Source organism: Tursiops truncatus, chromosome 9 (assembly GCF_011762595.2).
Source record: "Tursiops truncatus isolate mTurTru1 chromosome 9, mTurTru1.mat.Y, whole genome shotgun sequence".
NCBI classification, from domain to species: Eukaryota; Metazoa; Chordata; class Mammalia; order Artiodactyla; family Delphinidae; genus Tursiops; species Tursiops truncatus.
In genome coordinates, this window is record NC_047042.1 from 30697870 (window position 1) to 30713207 (window position 15338).

At 38.9% G+C, this 15338-nt stretch overlaps 1 protein-coding gene across 4 annotated transcripts in view; it reads right to left on the reverse strand.

Annotated features, from left to right (window-relative positions):
- The window catches only part of KLHL7 (kelch like family member 7), a 64499-nt gene that overhangs the window by 2321 nt on the left and 46840 nt on the right, over positions 1–15338 (reverse strand). For all 4 annotated transcript variants that reach the window (XM_019928629.3, XM_019928634.3, XM_019928652.3 and 1 more), the window contains 3 exons: positions 13848–14088; positions 11392–11593; positions 325–422 (listed from right to left, as the gene is read on the reverse strand). In XM_019928629.3, coding sequence (XP_019784188.1) covers positions 325–422; positions 11392–11593; positions 13848–14088 — 541 coding nt within the window. The remainder of the gene's footprint in view (positions 1–324; positions 423–11391; positions 11594–13847; positions 14089–15338) is intronic.

Sequence of the window (15338 nt, forward strand, 5' to 3'; positions counted from 1 at the left end):
TTGGGAGCATGGAGTCTTAGCCACTGGACCACCAGGGAAGTCACCACTCAATAGCTCTTAAGCTAATGTGATACCATTCCCCAGAGGGTATTTGGAAATGTGCCAAAGCCACCTGAGACTGTCACAATGACTGGTGGCTATTACCTACATTCACAGACAGAAATGTTAAACGTATTACAATGTTTCATAAACCGTTAGTTCACAGAAACTATAAAAAAAGAAGTCTAATGATGTATGTGATCAAGAAACATTTTCATAACTTAAGATAAGGAAATATCAGCAAATTCATTGCAAAAGTTGAAAAAGTGAACTAATTTCACATACCTAAGCCATTCTGACCACCCACAGCAAATATCTTGTCTTTTACAAATACCAGTCCATGATTCTTCCTGGCTTCAATCATTGGACACAGCTCAGTCCATCTGAAAAAACAAAGGAAAGTTTTTAGTATACATGTTCACAAGAAGTAAAAGGACTCATACCAATTTATAAAGTCTGTTATTCCAAGTAAGCGCTCATTTACCACTCACATATGCGTACACATGCACACACACACACACAAATGTGCGCCTGCATGTCTGGAAAGCTAGAAAACAAAAGTTTAACAGCGGTTTTCAGTAATTTATAGGTGGGGTAAATAGGGATTTTATTCCTTTCAACTCCAATAGGATATGGGAAACAGAGGATATCTGGAGACTATTAACATGTCTTTGGAAGACATCCATTTCCTATAGTTCACAATAACTTGTAAAACAGTAACAAACAAAACAGGGAAGATATGTAAGAAAATATAAGGTACTAATATGGTTTTAGTCACATGTGGTTTTAATTAATATTTACATACGGTAAGTAAAACAAATTTATCATGGGCCTCTAGCAATCAGCAAATTAGCATATCTGTTACTATTCACACATACATCTTTAAATATACACTTAGAACTTCAGGCAGCTCCTATCATTCTGTCACGTTTAATAACTTATTAGCATGTTGCTGTGATCACAGGCACTACTATAAAGAAAGAGATTGAGAATATAAATGTGGACACAAGGGTTGAAGGATACTAATTCACAGGTAGCAGCATTAAACACACAGACAATTTTGTTATTGTTTTCTATGAGATTCATCTCTCTCTCTTTTTTTTTTTTTTTTTTGCGGTATGCGGGCCTCTCACCACCGTGTCCTCTCCCGTTGTGGAGCACAGGCTCCGGACGCGCAGGCTCAGCGGCCATGGCTCACGGGCCCAGCCGCTCCGCCGCACGTGGGATCCTCCCAGACCTGGGCACGAACCCGTGTCCCCTGCATCGGCAGGCAGACTCTCAACCACTGCGCCACCAGGGAAGCCCTAATATGGTTATTCATAACTCTTCTTTTAAATAATTTAATACATTTAACTTTTCAAAACATAATTAGAGCATAATGATGAACTCTGAAATATCAACAACTCTTGTTGCCTTATATTTACATACTTTTGGTTTGTTTTAAAAATGGTTTGACAGTCACCACTCTCATTTTCTGAGCATTCAGTTAAAGTAAGTCCTCCTGTTTTTCAGGATGAACACACGTGCTCTTCCAGGTGAAAAGACAGGCATTCAGCTCGAAAGTGGGAGAGCCCAGTACTCGACCTCCACAGCCTCTCCACACAGTGAGCTGTCAGTGTGTTAAACAGAGGATCTGACTTGGAAAAATTCAATATACATACCCCTTTCTTCTCTAAATATGTCTATGATATAAAATAAGAGAATGTTATATATATATCTAAGTCTCCTCAAGGTTTAGAATTAAGGAACTTTGTGAAACATCCTTCCTCCTATAATTCACATGCAGAGTATGCACTAGGTCTCTGCTCTCTCCAACCTGAGTTTAGTGTTCAGTAGCTTTTCTCAAAATTCTAACTGTGGAAACTGTGTTGTGTTGTTTCCATAGGTTTCATTTCTTAGCTTCCAATCGAACATATTCTAGTTAAAAAACACTTTAAAAATTGTCAAAATTGGGAAGAAACAGTTTTACAAAAAATACGTTGGATGGACACAACATATTAGAAAGGAAATCATAGTAGTATATAACATCTTTCATTATGAGATTTGGATAATCATATTCACACTAGCTTTTCACTTAGGAAAATTTAGAGAATATAGAGAAGTCAAATTTAATACATAAGCTCAATATATACAAAAGAAATGCTAAATTGTGTAAGTTTTAAAATATTCCCCAAACTGATTATATTCACCTAGTTTTAAAAAATATTGAAGTTGTAGAATCCCTTTATACTCTTTCTCTGCACTGATACTGCCTGAATAAAGATCTCAGAATTTAGAAGCCTGGAGTTCATATGGTATGGGCTCTACTCCAAGATATTTTTTAGAAACGAAACAATAATTAGGCAGCAGAATGAATGAGATTACAGTTTTCCAACTAGTATGCTGTAATGCTTTTTGAGTATAGGATTTATGCGAGGTAAAGTAGAGACTGATACAGGAGGGAGGACAAGTTGGTATATACCCTGCTCCTATGGTTTAGGACAAGAGGGGATGGATAGATAGCTGGATGGATGGATGATGGGATTAGGATAAGGTGTATCTCCAGTGTGCCCTGGCAAGTACAAAGGTACAGTTTAAAAAAACATTGGGAGAAAGAGACTTCCGGGAAGATGGCGGAAGAGTAAGACGCGGAGATCACCTTCCTCCCCACAGATACACCGGAAATACACCTACATGTGGAACAACTCCTACAGAACACCTACTGAACGCTGGCAGAAGACCTCAGACCTCCCAAAAGGCAAGAAAACCCCCACGTACCTGGGTAGGGCAAAAGAAAAAAGAATAAACAGAGACAAAAGGATAGGGACGGGACCTGCACCCGTGGGAGGGAGCTGTGAAGGAGGAAAGGTTTCCGCACACTAGGAAGCCCCTTCGCGGGCAGAGACTGCGGGTGGCGGAGGAGGGGAGCTTCGGAGGCGTGGAGGAGAGCACAGCAACAGGGTTGCAGAGGGCAAAGCGGAGAGATTCCCACACAGAGGAACGGTGCCGACCGGCACTCACCAGCCCGAGAGGCTTGTGTGCTCCCCTGCCGGAGCGGGCGGGGCTGGGAGCTGAGGCTCGGGCTTCGGTGGGAGCGCAGGGAGAGGACTGGGGCTGGCGGCGCGAACACAGCGTTAAGGGGGTTAGTGCGCCACGGCTGGCCGGGAGGGAGTCCGGGGAAAAGTCTGGACCTGCCGAAGAGGCAGGAGACTTTTTCTTCCCTCTTTGTTTCCTGGTGCGCGAGGAGAGGGGATTAAGAACGCTGCTTAAAGGAGCTCCAGAGACGGGCGCGAGCCGTGGCTAAAAGCGCGGACCCCAGAGACAGACATGAGACGCTAAGGCTGCTGCTGCCGCCACCAAGAAGCCTGTGTGCAAGCACAGGTCACTATCCACACCCCCCTTCCGGGGAGCCTGTGCAGCCCGCCACTGTCAGGGTCCCGTGATCCAGGGACAACTCCCCCGGGAGAACGCACGGCATGCCTCAGGCTGGTGCAACATCACGTCGGCAGAGGCCGCCGCAGGCTCGCCCTGCACTCCGTGACCCTCCCTAACCTGGGCCTGAGTGAGCCAGAGCCTCCAAATCAGCGGCTCCTTTAACCCCGTCCTGTCTGAGCAAAGAACAGACGCCCTCCGGCGACCTACACGCACAGGCGGGGCCAAATCCGAAGCTGAGCCCCTGGGAGCTGTGAGAACAAAAAAGAGAAAGGGGAATCTCTCCCAGCAGCCTCAGAAGCAGCAGATTAAAGCTCCACAATCAACTTGATGTACCCTGCAGCTGTGGAATACATGAATAGACAACGAATCATCCGAAAATAAGGAGGTGGACTTTGAGAGCAAGATTTATTATTTTTTCCCCTTTTCTTTTTGTGAGTGTGTATGTGTATGCTTCTGTGTGAGATTTTGTCTGTATAGCTTTGCTTCCACCATTTGTCCGAGGGTTCTACCCGTCCGTTTTGGAAAACTTTTTTCTTAATAATTACTTTTTATTTTAATAACTTTATTTTATTTTACTTTATCTTTTCTTTCCTGCCTTCCCTCCTTTAGACAACGAATCATCCCAAATCGAGGAGGTGGACTTTGAGAGCAAGATTTATGATTTTTTCCCCCTTTTCCTCTTTTTGTGAGTGTGTATGTGTCTGTGTGAGATTTTGTCAGTATAGCTTTGCTTCCACCATTTGTTCCAGGGTTCTATCCATCCGATTTTTTGTTTTTTTCTTATTATCTTTTTTATTTTAATAACTTTATTATATTTTATCTTACTTTATTTTACTTTATCATCTTTCTTTTTTCCCTTCCTTGCCTCCTTCCTCCCTCTCTCCCTCCTTCCTTCCTTCTTTCCTCCTCCTCCTCCTCCTCCCCTCCCCCTCCCCCTCCTTATTCTTATTCTTTCTACTTTTTCGCCCTTTTCTTCTGAGCCGTGTGGATGAAAAGGCTCTTGGTGCTGCAGCCAGGAGTTAGTGTTGTGCCTCTGAGGTGGGAGAGCCAACTTCAGGACACTGGTCCACAAGAGACCTCCCAGCTGCACATAATATCAAATGGCGAAAATCTCCCAGAGATCTCCATCTCAACACCAGCACCTAGCTTCACTCAACGACCAGCAAGCTACAGTGCTGGACATCCTATGCCAAACAACTAGCAAGACAGGAACACAACCCCACCCATTAGCAGAGAGGCTGCCCAAAATCATAATAAGTCGACAGACACCCCAAAACACACCACCAGACGTGGACCTGCCCACCAGAAAGACAAGATCCAGCCTCATCCACCAGAACACAGGCACTAGTACCCTCCACCAGGAAGCCTACACAACCCACTGAACCAACCTTAGCCATTGGGGGCAGACACCAAAAAAAACAGGAACTACGAACCTGCAGCCTGCAGAAAGGAGACCCCAAACACAGTAAGATAAGCAAAATGAAAAGACAGAAAAACACACAGCAGATGAAGGAGCAAGATAAAAACCCACCAGACCTAACAAATGAAGAGGAAATAGGCAGTCTACCTGAAAAAGAATTCAGAATAATGATAGTAAAGATGATCCAAAATCGTGGAACTAGAATAGACAAAATGCAAGAAACATTTAACAAGGACCTAGAAGAACTAAAGATGAAACAAACAATGATGAACAACACAATAAATGAAATGAAAAATACTCTAGATGGGATCAACAGCAGAATAACTGAGGCAGAAGAACGGATAAGTGACCTGGAAGATAAAATAGTGGAAATAACTAGTGCAGAGCAGAATAAAGAAAAAAGAATGAAAAGAACTGAGAATAGTCTCAGAGACCTCTGGGACAACATTAAACGCACCAACATTCGAATTTTAGGGGTTCCAGAAGAAGAGGAAAAGAAAGAGACTGAGAAAATATTTGAAGAGATTATAGTTGAAAACTTCCCTAATATGGGAAAGAAAATAGTTAATCAAGTCCAGGAAGCACAGAGTCCCATACAGGATAAATCCAAGGAGAAATATGCCAAGACACATATTAATCAAACTGTCAAAAATTAAATACAAAGAAAGCATATTAAAAGCAGCAAGGGAAAAACAACAAATAACACACAAGGGAATCCCCATAAGGTTAACAGCTGATCTTTCAGAAGAAACTCTGCAAGCCAGAAGGGAGTGGCAGGACATATTTCAAGTGATGAAGGAGAAAAACCTGCAACCAAGATTACTCTACCCAGCAAGGATCTCATTCAGATTTGATGGAGAAATTAAAACTTTTACAGACAAGCAAAAGCTGAGAGAGTTCAGTACCACCAAACCAGCTCTACAACAACTGCTAAAGGAACTTCTCTAGGCAAGAAACACAAAAGAAGGAAAAGACCTACAATAACGAACCCAAAACAATTAAGAAAATGGGAATGGGAACATACATATCGATAATTACCTTAAATGTAAATGGACTAAATGCTCCCACCAAAAGACACAGATTGGCTGAATGGATACAAAAACAAGACACATATATTTGCTGTCTACAAGAGACTCACTTCAGACCTAGAGACACATACAGACTGAAAGTAAGGGGATGGAAAAAGGTATTTCATGCAAATGGAATCCAAAACAAAGCTGGAGTAGCAATTCTCATATCAGACAAAATAGACTTTAAAATAAAGACTATTAGAAGAGACAAAGAAGGACACTAAATAATGATCAAGGGATCGATCCAAGAAGAAGATACAACAATTGTAAATATTTATGCACCCAACATAGGAGCACCTCAATACATAAGGCAAATACTAACAGCCATAAAAGGGGAAATCGACAGTAACACATTCATAGTAGGGGACTTTAACATCCCACTTTCACCAATGGACAGATCATCCAAAATGAAAATAAACAAGGAAACACAAGCTTTAAATGATACATTAAACAAGATGGACTTAATTGATATTTATAGGATATTCCATCCAAAAACAACAGAATACACATTTTTCTCTAGTGCTCATGGAACATTCTCCAGGATAGATCATATCTTGGGTCACAAATCAAGCCTTGGTAAATTTAAGAAAATTGAAATTGTATCAAGTATCTTTTCCGACCACAATGCTATGAGACCAGATATCAATTACAGGAAAAGATCTGTAAAAAATACAAACACATGGAGGCTAAACAATACACTACTTAATAACGAAGTGATCAGTGAAGAAATCAAAGAGGAAATCAAAAAATACCTAGAAACAAATGACAATTAAAACACGACCGAAAACCTATGGAATGCAGCAAAAGCAGTTCTAAGAGGGAAGTTTATAGCAATACAATCTTACCTGAAGAAACAAGAAGCATCTCAAATACGCAACGTAACCATACACCTAAAGCAATTAGAGAAAGAAGAACAAAAGAACCCCAAAGTTAGCAGAAGGAAAGAAATCATAAAAATCAGATCAGAAATAAATGAAAATGAAATGAAGGAAACAATAGCAAAGATCAATAAAACTAAAAGCTGGTTCTTTGAGAAGATCAACAAAATTGATAAACCATTAGCCAGACTCATCAAGAAAAAAAGGGAGAAGACTTAAATCAATAGAATTAGAAATGAAAAAGGAGAAGTAACAACTGACACTGCAGAAATACAAAAGATCATGAGAGATTACTACAAGCAACTCTACGCCAATAAAATGGACAACCTGGAAGAAATAGACAAATTCTTAGAAAGGCACAACTGCCAAGCAGCTGAATCAAGAAGAAACAGAAAATAGGAACAGACCAATCACAAGCACTGAAATTGAAACTGTGATTAAAAATCTTCCAACAAACAAAAGCCCAGGACCAGATGGCTTCACAGGCGAATTCTATCAAACATTTAGAGAAGAGCTAACACCTATCCTTCTCAAACTCTTCCAAAATATAGCAGAGGGAGGAACACTCCCCAACTCATTCTACGAGGCCACCATCACCCTCATACCAAAACCAGACAAGGATGTCACAAAGAAAGAAAACTACAGGCCAATATCACTGATGAACATAGATGCAAAAATCCTCAACAAAATACTAGTAAACAGAATCCAACAGCACATTAAACGGATCATACACCATGATCAAGTGGGGTTTATTCCAGGAATGCAAGGATTCTTCAATATACGCAAATCAATCAACGTGATACACCATATTAACAAATTGAAGGAGAAAAACCATATGATCTCAATAGATGCAGAGAAAGCATTTGACAAAATTCAACACCCGTTTATGATAAAAACCCTGCAGAAAGTAGGCATAGAGGGAACTTTCCTCAACATAATAAAGGCCATATATGACAAAGCCACAGCCAACATCGTCCTCAATGGTGAAAAACTGAAAGCATTTCCACTAAGATCAGGAACAAGACAAGGTTGCCCACTCTCACCACTCTTATTCAATATAGTTTTGGAAGTTTTAGCCACGGCAGTCAGAGAAGTAAAGGAAATAAAAGGAATCCAAATTGGAAAAGAAGAAGTAAAGCTGTCACTATTTGCAGATGACATGATACTATACATAGAGAATCCTAAAGATGCTACCAGAAAACTACTAGAGCTAATCAATGGATTTGGTAAAGTAGCAGGATACAAAATTAATGCACAGAAATCTCTGGCACTCCTATACACTAATGATGAAAAATCTGAAACTGAAATTAAGGAAACACTCCCATTTACCAATGCAACAAAAAGAATAAAATATCTAGGAATCAACCAACCTAAGGAGACAAAAGACCTGTATGCAGAAAATTATAAGACACTGATGAAAGAAATTAAAGATGATACAAATAGATGGAGAGATATACCATGTTCTTGGATTGGAAGAATCAACATTGTGAAAAGCTACCCAAAGCAATCTACAGATTCAATGCAATCCCTATCAAACTACCACTGGCATTTTTCACAGAACTAGAACAAAAAATTTCACAATTTGTATGGAAACACAAAAGACCCCGAATAGCCAAAGCAATCTTGAGAACGAAAAATGGAGCTGGAGGAATCAGGCTCCCTGACTTCAGACTATACTGCAAAGCTACAGTAATCAAGACAGTATGGTACTGGCACAAAAACAGAAATATAGATCACTGGAACAGGATAGAAAGCCCAGAGATAAACCCACGCACATATGGTCACCTTATCTTTGATAAAGGAGGCAGGAATGTACAGTGGAGAAAGGACAGCCTCTTCAATAAGTGGTGCTGGGAAAACTGGACAGCTACATGTAAAAGTATGAGATTAGATCACTCCCTAACACCATACACAAAAATAAACTCAAAATGCATTAAAGACCTAAAGTAAGGCCAGAAACTATCAAACTCTTAGAGGAAAACATAGGCAGGACACTCTATGACATAAATCACAGCAAGGTGCTTTTTGACCCACCTCCTAGAGAAATGGAAATAAAAACAAAAATAAACAAATGGGACCTAATGAAACTTCAAAGCTTTTGCACAGCAAAGGAAACCATAAACAAGACCAAAGACAACCCTCAGAATGGGAGAAAATATTTGCAAATGAAGCAACTGACAAAGGATTAATCTCCAAAATTTATAAGCAGCTCATGCAGCTTAATAACAAAAAAACAACCCAATCCAAAAATGGGCAGAAGACCTAAACAGACATTTCTCCAAAGAAGATATACAGACTGCCAACAAACACATGAAAGAATGCTCAACATCATTAATCATTAAAGAAATGCAAATGAAAACTACAATAAAAAAAAAAAAACTACAATGAAATGTCATCTCACACCAGTCAGAATGGCCATCATCAAAAAATCTAGAAACAATAAATGCTGCAGAGGGTGTGGAAAAAAAGGAACACTCTTGCACTGCTGGTGGGAATGTGAATTGGTACAGCCACTATGGAGAACAGCATGGAGGTTCCTTAAAAAACTACAAATAGAACTACCATATGACCTAGCAATCCCACTACTGGGCATATACCCTGAGAAAACCGAAATTCAAAAAGAGTCATGTACCAAAATGTTCATTGCAGCTCTATTTACAATAGCCCGGAGATGTTAACAACCTAAGTGTCCATCATCGGATGAATGGATAAAAGAAGATGTGGCACATATATACAATGGAATATTACTCAGCCATAAAAAGAAACGAAATTTAGCTATTTGTAATGAGGTGGATAGACCTAGAGTCTGTCATACAGAGTGAAGTAAGTGAGAAAGAGAGAGACAAATACCGTATGCTAACACATATATATAGAGTTTAAGAAAAAAAAAAATGTCGTGAAGAACCTAGGGGTAAAACAGGAATAAAGACACAGACTTACTAGAGAATGGACTTGAGGATATGGGGAGGGGGAAGGGTAAGCTGTGACAAAGCGAGAGAGAGGCATGGACATATATACACTACCAAACGTAAGGTAGATAGCTAATGGGAGGCAGCCACATAGCACAGGGAGATCAGCTCGGTGCTTTGTGACCACCTGGAGGGGTGGGATAGGGAGGGTGGGAGGGAGGGAGACGCAAGCGGGAAGAGATATGGGAACATATGTATATATATAACTGATTCATTTTGTTGTGAAGCAGAAACTAACACACCATTGTAAAGCAACTATACTCCAATAATTAAAAAAAAAAACATTGGGAAGTATTAAGTGTGATGATCTCAAGAGATTTCCTAGTCTAGACACTTAGCAAAAGATATGTTTCAAGATAAGCTTCTTTCAATTCTATCCCTAACATGGGTGACTAGTTGAGCAAAAAATGAGAAAAGAAGAATTGTAATTGCACTTTTCTTTGGGAAAGGAGTTACTGATTTTGCTTCCTTAAATCCTTCAAAAATAGGTGGGAAGCATAAATAACTACAAATGACAATCATATTTTATAATTAAATCTTTATGCTTAATTTAATAAAAGCAATAGCTGGAGTAGAAGACTTCTATGTTTTGTAGCCTGGAAATATTTCCAAGTACAAAATTTGAGCATAAGAGTTTTGGTGCGGCTCTTTGGCATAACATTTATGTTGAACATATTTGCCCAATAACTTGTTCTAGTAAAGGAAGAACAATCCTTTCAAACGAGCAAGTTAATTTTCTTATTGAAGGTCTTTGGATGTTTCTGATTATCAACAAAAGGTCTGACTGGAACATCACCTGCGTTCATTTTCTTGTTAGTTAATTACACTATACTTACCACCCCCCACTATCAATAACTGGCTCATATCCTTTGGCTGTATTGAATGGGTTCCATCATTAATTACAAGATCAGAAAAACGGGCTACCCGTTTATTTCTTTGTATTTTGCCTTTTAAAAGCATTTATTTTACTTCCCAGTTGACTTAAGAATATTTTACTTAGGGACTTCCCGGGTGGTCCAGTGGTTAAGCCTCTGTGCTCTCAATGCAGGGGGCCCGGGTTTGATCCCTGGTCAGGGAACTAGATCCCACATGCCGCAACTAAGACATGGCGCAGCCCAGTAAATAAATATTAAAAAAAAAGAATAATTTTATTTAATAAATATGAATCCAAACATACTTTAGCAAGCACAAACTCAAAAAAGACATTACACCTAGGGGTATGATTCATTAATGCCACGAACCAATACATAATATTTCTAATTAAAGGCAAATTTACTACTGGTCATAAATTGTTTCCCCCTCTCTACACTTCCCGATCTCTCAAACAAAAATATTTTGAGTTTGATGAATCAGTCATATTTTCTTATTCACAGACATTTATTTATTGCACAAGCAGGAATAGATAGAGAGGGGCTCCCATAGGGTATGAGGTCAAGCTATCTCTTAAGGTGTAGAGGAAGGGTCAAGGCTATAAACATGCCCCTGACCCTAGCACATTCAAAAATCCTTCTGCTGGGTTCCTTCTGCCTTTTGACATCTTCTTCCATTGAGCTTATAGAATACAATTAATTGTGTAGTAAGAGTTTTAAACTGATACATACGTTTCTGTGGCAGGATCATAAACTTCACAGGAATTCAGTACTCGCCCAGAAACATTGTTCCCTAAACTTCCACCGCAAACGTAGATCAGGCCATTGGCTTCCACCATCCCATGGCTGCAGCGCTGAGTCAGCATGCTGGGCTTTGTGTGCCAGCTTTCAGTTCTTGTATCATAGCACTCAAATAAATACAGAGCCGAGTTTCCTGTAAAAGAAAAGGACCCCATCTTGCTTAACTTAGTGTGTATGTGGGCCTGGAGTGAGTTGACCGTAGAGTTGAATCATTAATTACTGGAGGAAAGAATTTAGGGTTGGAGAGTCTTTTCTCTACTCTATCAACAACAACAAAACGTAGAAATAGTTTCAGAAAAAGCTACCTCTGTTTGTATAGACCTTGGAAAATATTCAGAAAAGGATCTGCTGGAGAGACTTATTAATTGGTAATTAAACAACAACAAAAAAGAAATTGGTTTGATTTCAAAAGATTTTCAAATTAAATAAGAAACATTATGTATGTCTTCCAGCCCAGTTATGATGATGGGAATTAACTGAACCTCAAATGTTTATAGAGAGGGGGAAAAACACAGCTGTTTACACACGGTAAGTCTATACCTTAAAATATGAAGACTACTATCTGACAGTATCCTCAGGCTTGTCATTTAATGTTCTACAACAGCCACTGCATCATTAACAAAACTGTTCTTCCTGACTGCTCTCAGCAGTTGTGTGGGTAGGCCCTGAAGTCATGCCGGTCCATTCTTGAATATACACTCAAAGTATCGTTATGTGTTTCTGGTGTACTTTGATTATACATTTTAACGGCAAAACACACCCACCCTGTTTTGCAACTTCTGCACATTTTAGGAGCTCAATAAAGACTTTTAGAAATGATACCATTAAAGATCAAGTGCCTTTTTTCTTTCCCAAGAAAAACGAAGCTAGAACTTTATCAAATTATTGCTCCCTTCCCACTTTTCTGGACTCTTCTAACGCTTAAAAGCCATAACACACTTACAAGTCTCTATCAAAACCAAAGCCTATGAAGAGCAAAGTTCAAAGAGTAACAAACAGAAGAAGTAATAGTCATGACTAACAGCAACTTCTTTTTAACTTTTTAAACATTTCAAATTTGGCAGATTCAGTCGGCTGACACTAAAGGGAAATAGTATATAGCAGATTAAAAAGTTACTATTTAAGTCAAAAACTGACTTAGTAGAGTAAATGCTGAAGAAATGAAGTTATCTACTATACTTTCCACAAAAAAGTATATGTATAAAACACTCAAGTGTTTTAGAAAATCATAATCTTTTATGATTTTCAAGTCACATTTAGAAAATCATAATCTTTCTTGTATTCATTTTGCATCTAGTGGGAGTGGGGGTAGAAACTTAAAACAAATAAATATGCTGACCAAAAGTAAAACAGTCTTTGGGCTAATATAAAAATCATAAAAGAAAACAAAAAGACAACGTTTAAATTCCATACTTTAGATTTACTTGGTCTTCCTAGTTTTCTTTATAAGCCCATTATTTAGCTAAAGAAATTACTTGAAAAGACGAAAGCATATAAAAGCTAGTCTGCACCTAGAATATTCATTTAGAAAAATTATTCATTTAATAAACGAACACTAGTGGACACTTACAAATTATCTGTCAATGAGAAAGGTTTTTATACCCATACCCACACCCTGTTCTGATCAATAAGCTTAAGATACCACTACCAATCATTACATTAAAAAGTTAAAGAATAGGGAGTTCTCTGGTGGTCCAGTGGTAAATAATCTGCTTTCCAATGCAGTGGACACTGGTTCAACCCCTGGTTGGGCAACTAGGCCCACGTGCTTCAACTAGACAGCCCGAGTGCTGCTAACTACAGAGCCTGTGTGCCACGACTAGAGACACAAAACCTGCACGTCACAACTAGAGAGAAGCCCACGCGCCGCAACGAAGATCCCGCATGCCACAACGAAGACCCAACGCAGCCAAAAGAAAAAAACAAAGTTAAAAAATAAAGCAAATGAAAAAGATTATTCTTACTTTTTTCTGATACAAAGAAAGCAAAGATAATACAGATTTAAAAGCCTGAATGTGGGTCTATGAGTAAGCCAAACTCCAAAATCTTTAAAGCAAATAATATTACGTATATAAAATAACTAATCCAGATGGCAACAATGAAACTAAAATCCAGATGACGTCAATGAAACCGTTGTCATGACAAAAAATGGACAGTTAACATAATCTAGGAAGTTGAAGTTCTCGTAAATTAATGACTTAGAAAGAGTAAGGTAAACCTTCAGGGAAGGTTTAAGAATAAGGTAAACCTTCAGGGAAGGTAAAATATGACAGATATGTATTTAAATTTGTCAAAAAGTATCTGAACAAATAATACCAACTCTGTTTAAATATGAAAGCCAAGACCCTCAGCTTTAAAGCACACACAAATACTGAATAAGTCCTTACCAACTTCGGAACCTCCAGATGTATAAATTTTGCCTTCTGCAGCGCAGGCAGCAAGGCTGTCTCGAGGTGTTGGAGGGCCCAGTTTGGAATACCAGCTATCTTTAACGACATTATAGCAGTCCATTCGTTTTATGGGGAAAAGCTGAGAGCCACCCAAAATGTAAACTACATTGTCCCAAAACACGCATGCTGCGTCTCTTCGTTTTTCAAAGGGGCAGCGGATGTCTGTCCAGCTATAATCCTGTAACAGGAAAGGACAGGAAGATTTCAGTAATGGAAAACTATAATAGGAAAGGATGAAGCAAAGATATAATTGAGAACATACAAAACATAAGAATATGTTAAATTTATCAGAGTACATATAAGAATGTTTGGCTTGAGACTATTATTTAATCTTGTGTGATTTCTTCAGAATGTTGGTTAGTCGTGGCAGAAGGCAAGAGGAAGACAGTGACGGCTTTGGGTCTTTTCTGGCTCTAAAATAAACTTTAATACCTTTGTATGTATCACCAACACCCCGTCTTCTATTCCTTCTGTTATTGAGGATAACAATACAAGAAAATACTAAAATAAGCAGTTTTGTTACTTAAAGAAAGATTTTTTTTTCAAATGTAAATATGCGCATCCCTTCTTTGCCGGATGTATAAGGATATAAAGAATCAATGGATAATCTGAAGGTTTAACTGCCATTAACCTACTAATGTCTAAAGCCAGAAGGCATTTTGTAGACTTCTGAGAGATATTAATTTTCCGTAAATGTTCAGGTGAGCCAGTATAGTCAGCCAGACTCTTAAAGCTGTGATATTATGAAATACTTGAATAACCTGAGTAGTCTGGAAACAACTTTTTTCTTCTCAATGAGAAGAAATGGGCACCTATCAGTACTTCACAATAAAGGCTGTTCACAGCACCACTGATTCCTATGTTTGATGACATCCAAGGACACTTGTGCCCTTCTTCTATGTAAATATGTGGGGGAATGCTCCCAAAGTTATAGCTTGTTGGATCCTCCCCCTTTTAAAGCAAGGAAGTTACAGTGTTCCTGCCGCTTTCTGAAAATGGTTGAAAATAATTAGGGTCAGATAGAAATCCAAACAATTTCCAATCTCATCAATCAAAGCACTGTGATTTATTAATGTGGATTTCCCTTTGGGAAAATTTGATATCTATCATGCTAATGTCCTGTTTTTCAGGCATTCACTGAATTAGATCAAAGCAGTGTAGAACATAAGAAATGGTCTCTTAGGTAAAAGAAGAGTCCCTGATTGAGAATATCTTGACTCCTAGTGATGATAAACATTCTGCTTTTTAGGTGACCAGAGAAACAGAGCCTTAATCCCTTTCTTATTCTCAAATTAGGGTCTATGAGGCCCCCTGGGTTACTCAGTGGTATTTTTATTGGTGGGCACACAAAACTGCAGGATAAACGTAACATCTTCCTGAAGCTTCAGTTTTACTCAATGGATTTGAAAAACTGAGGAAGAATATTTT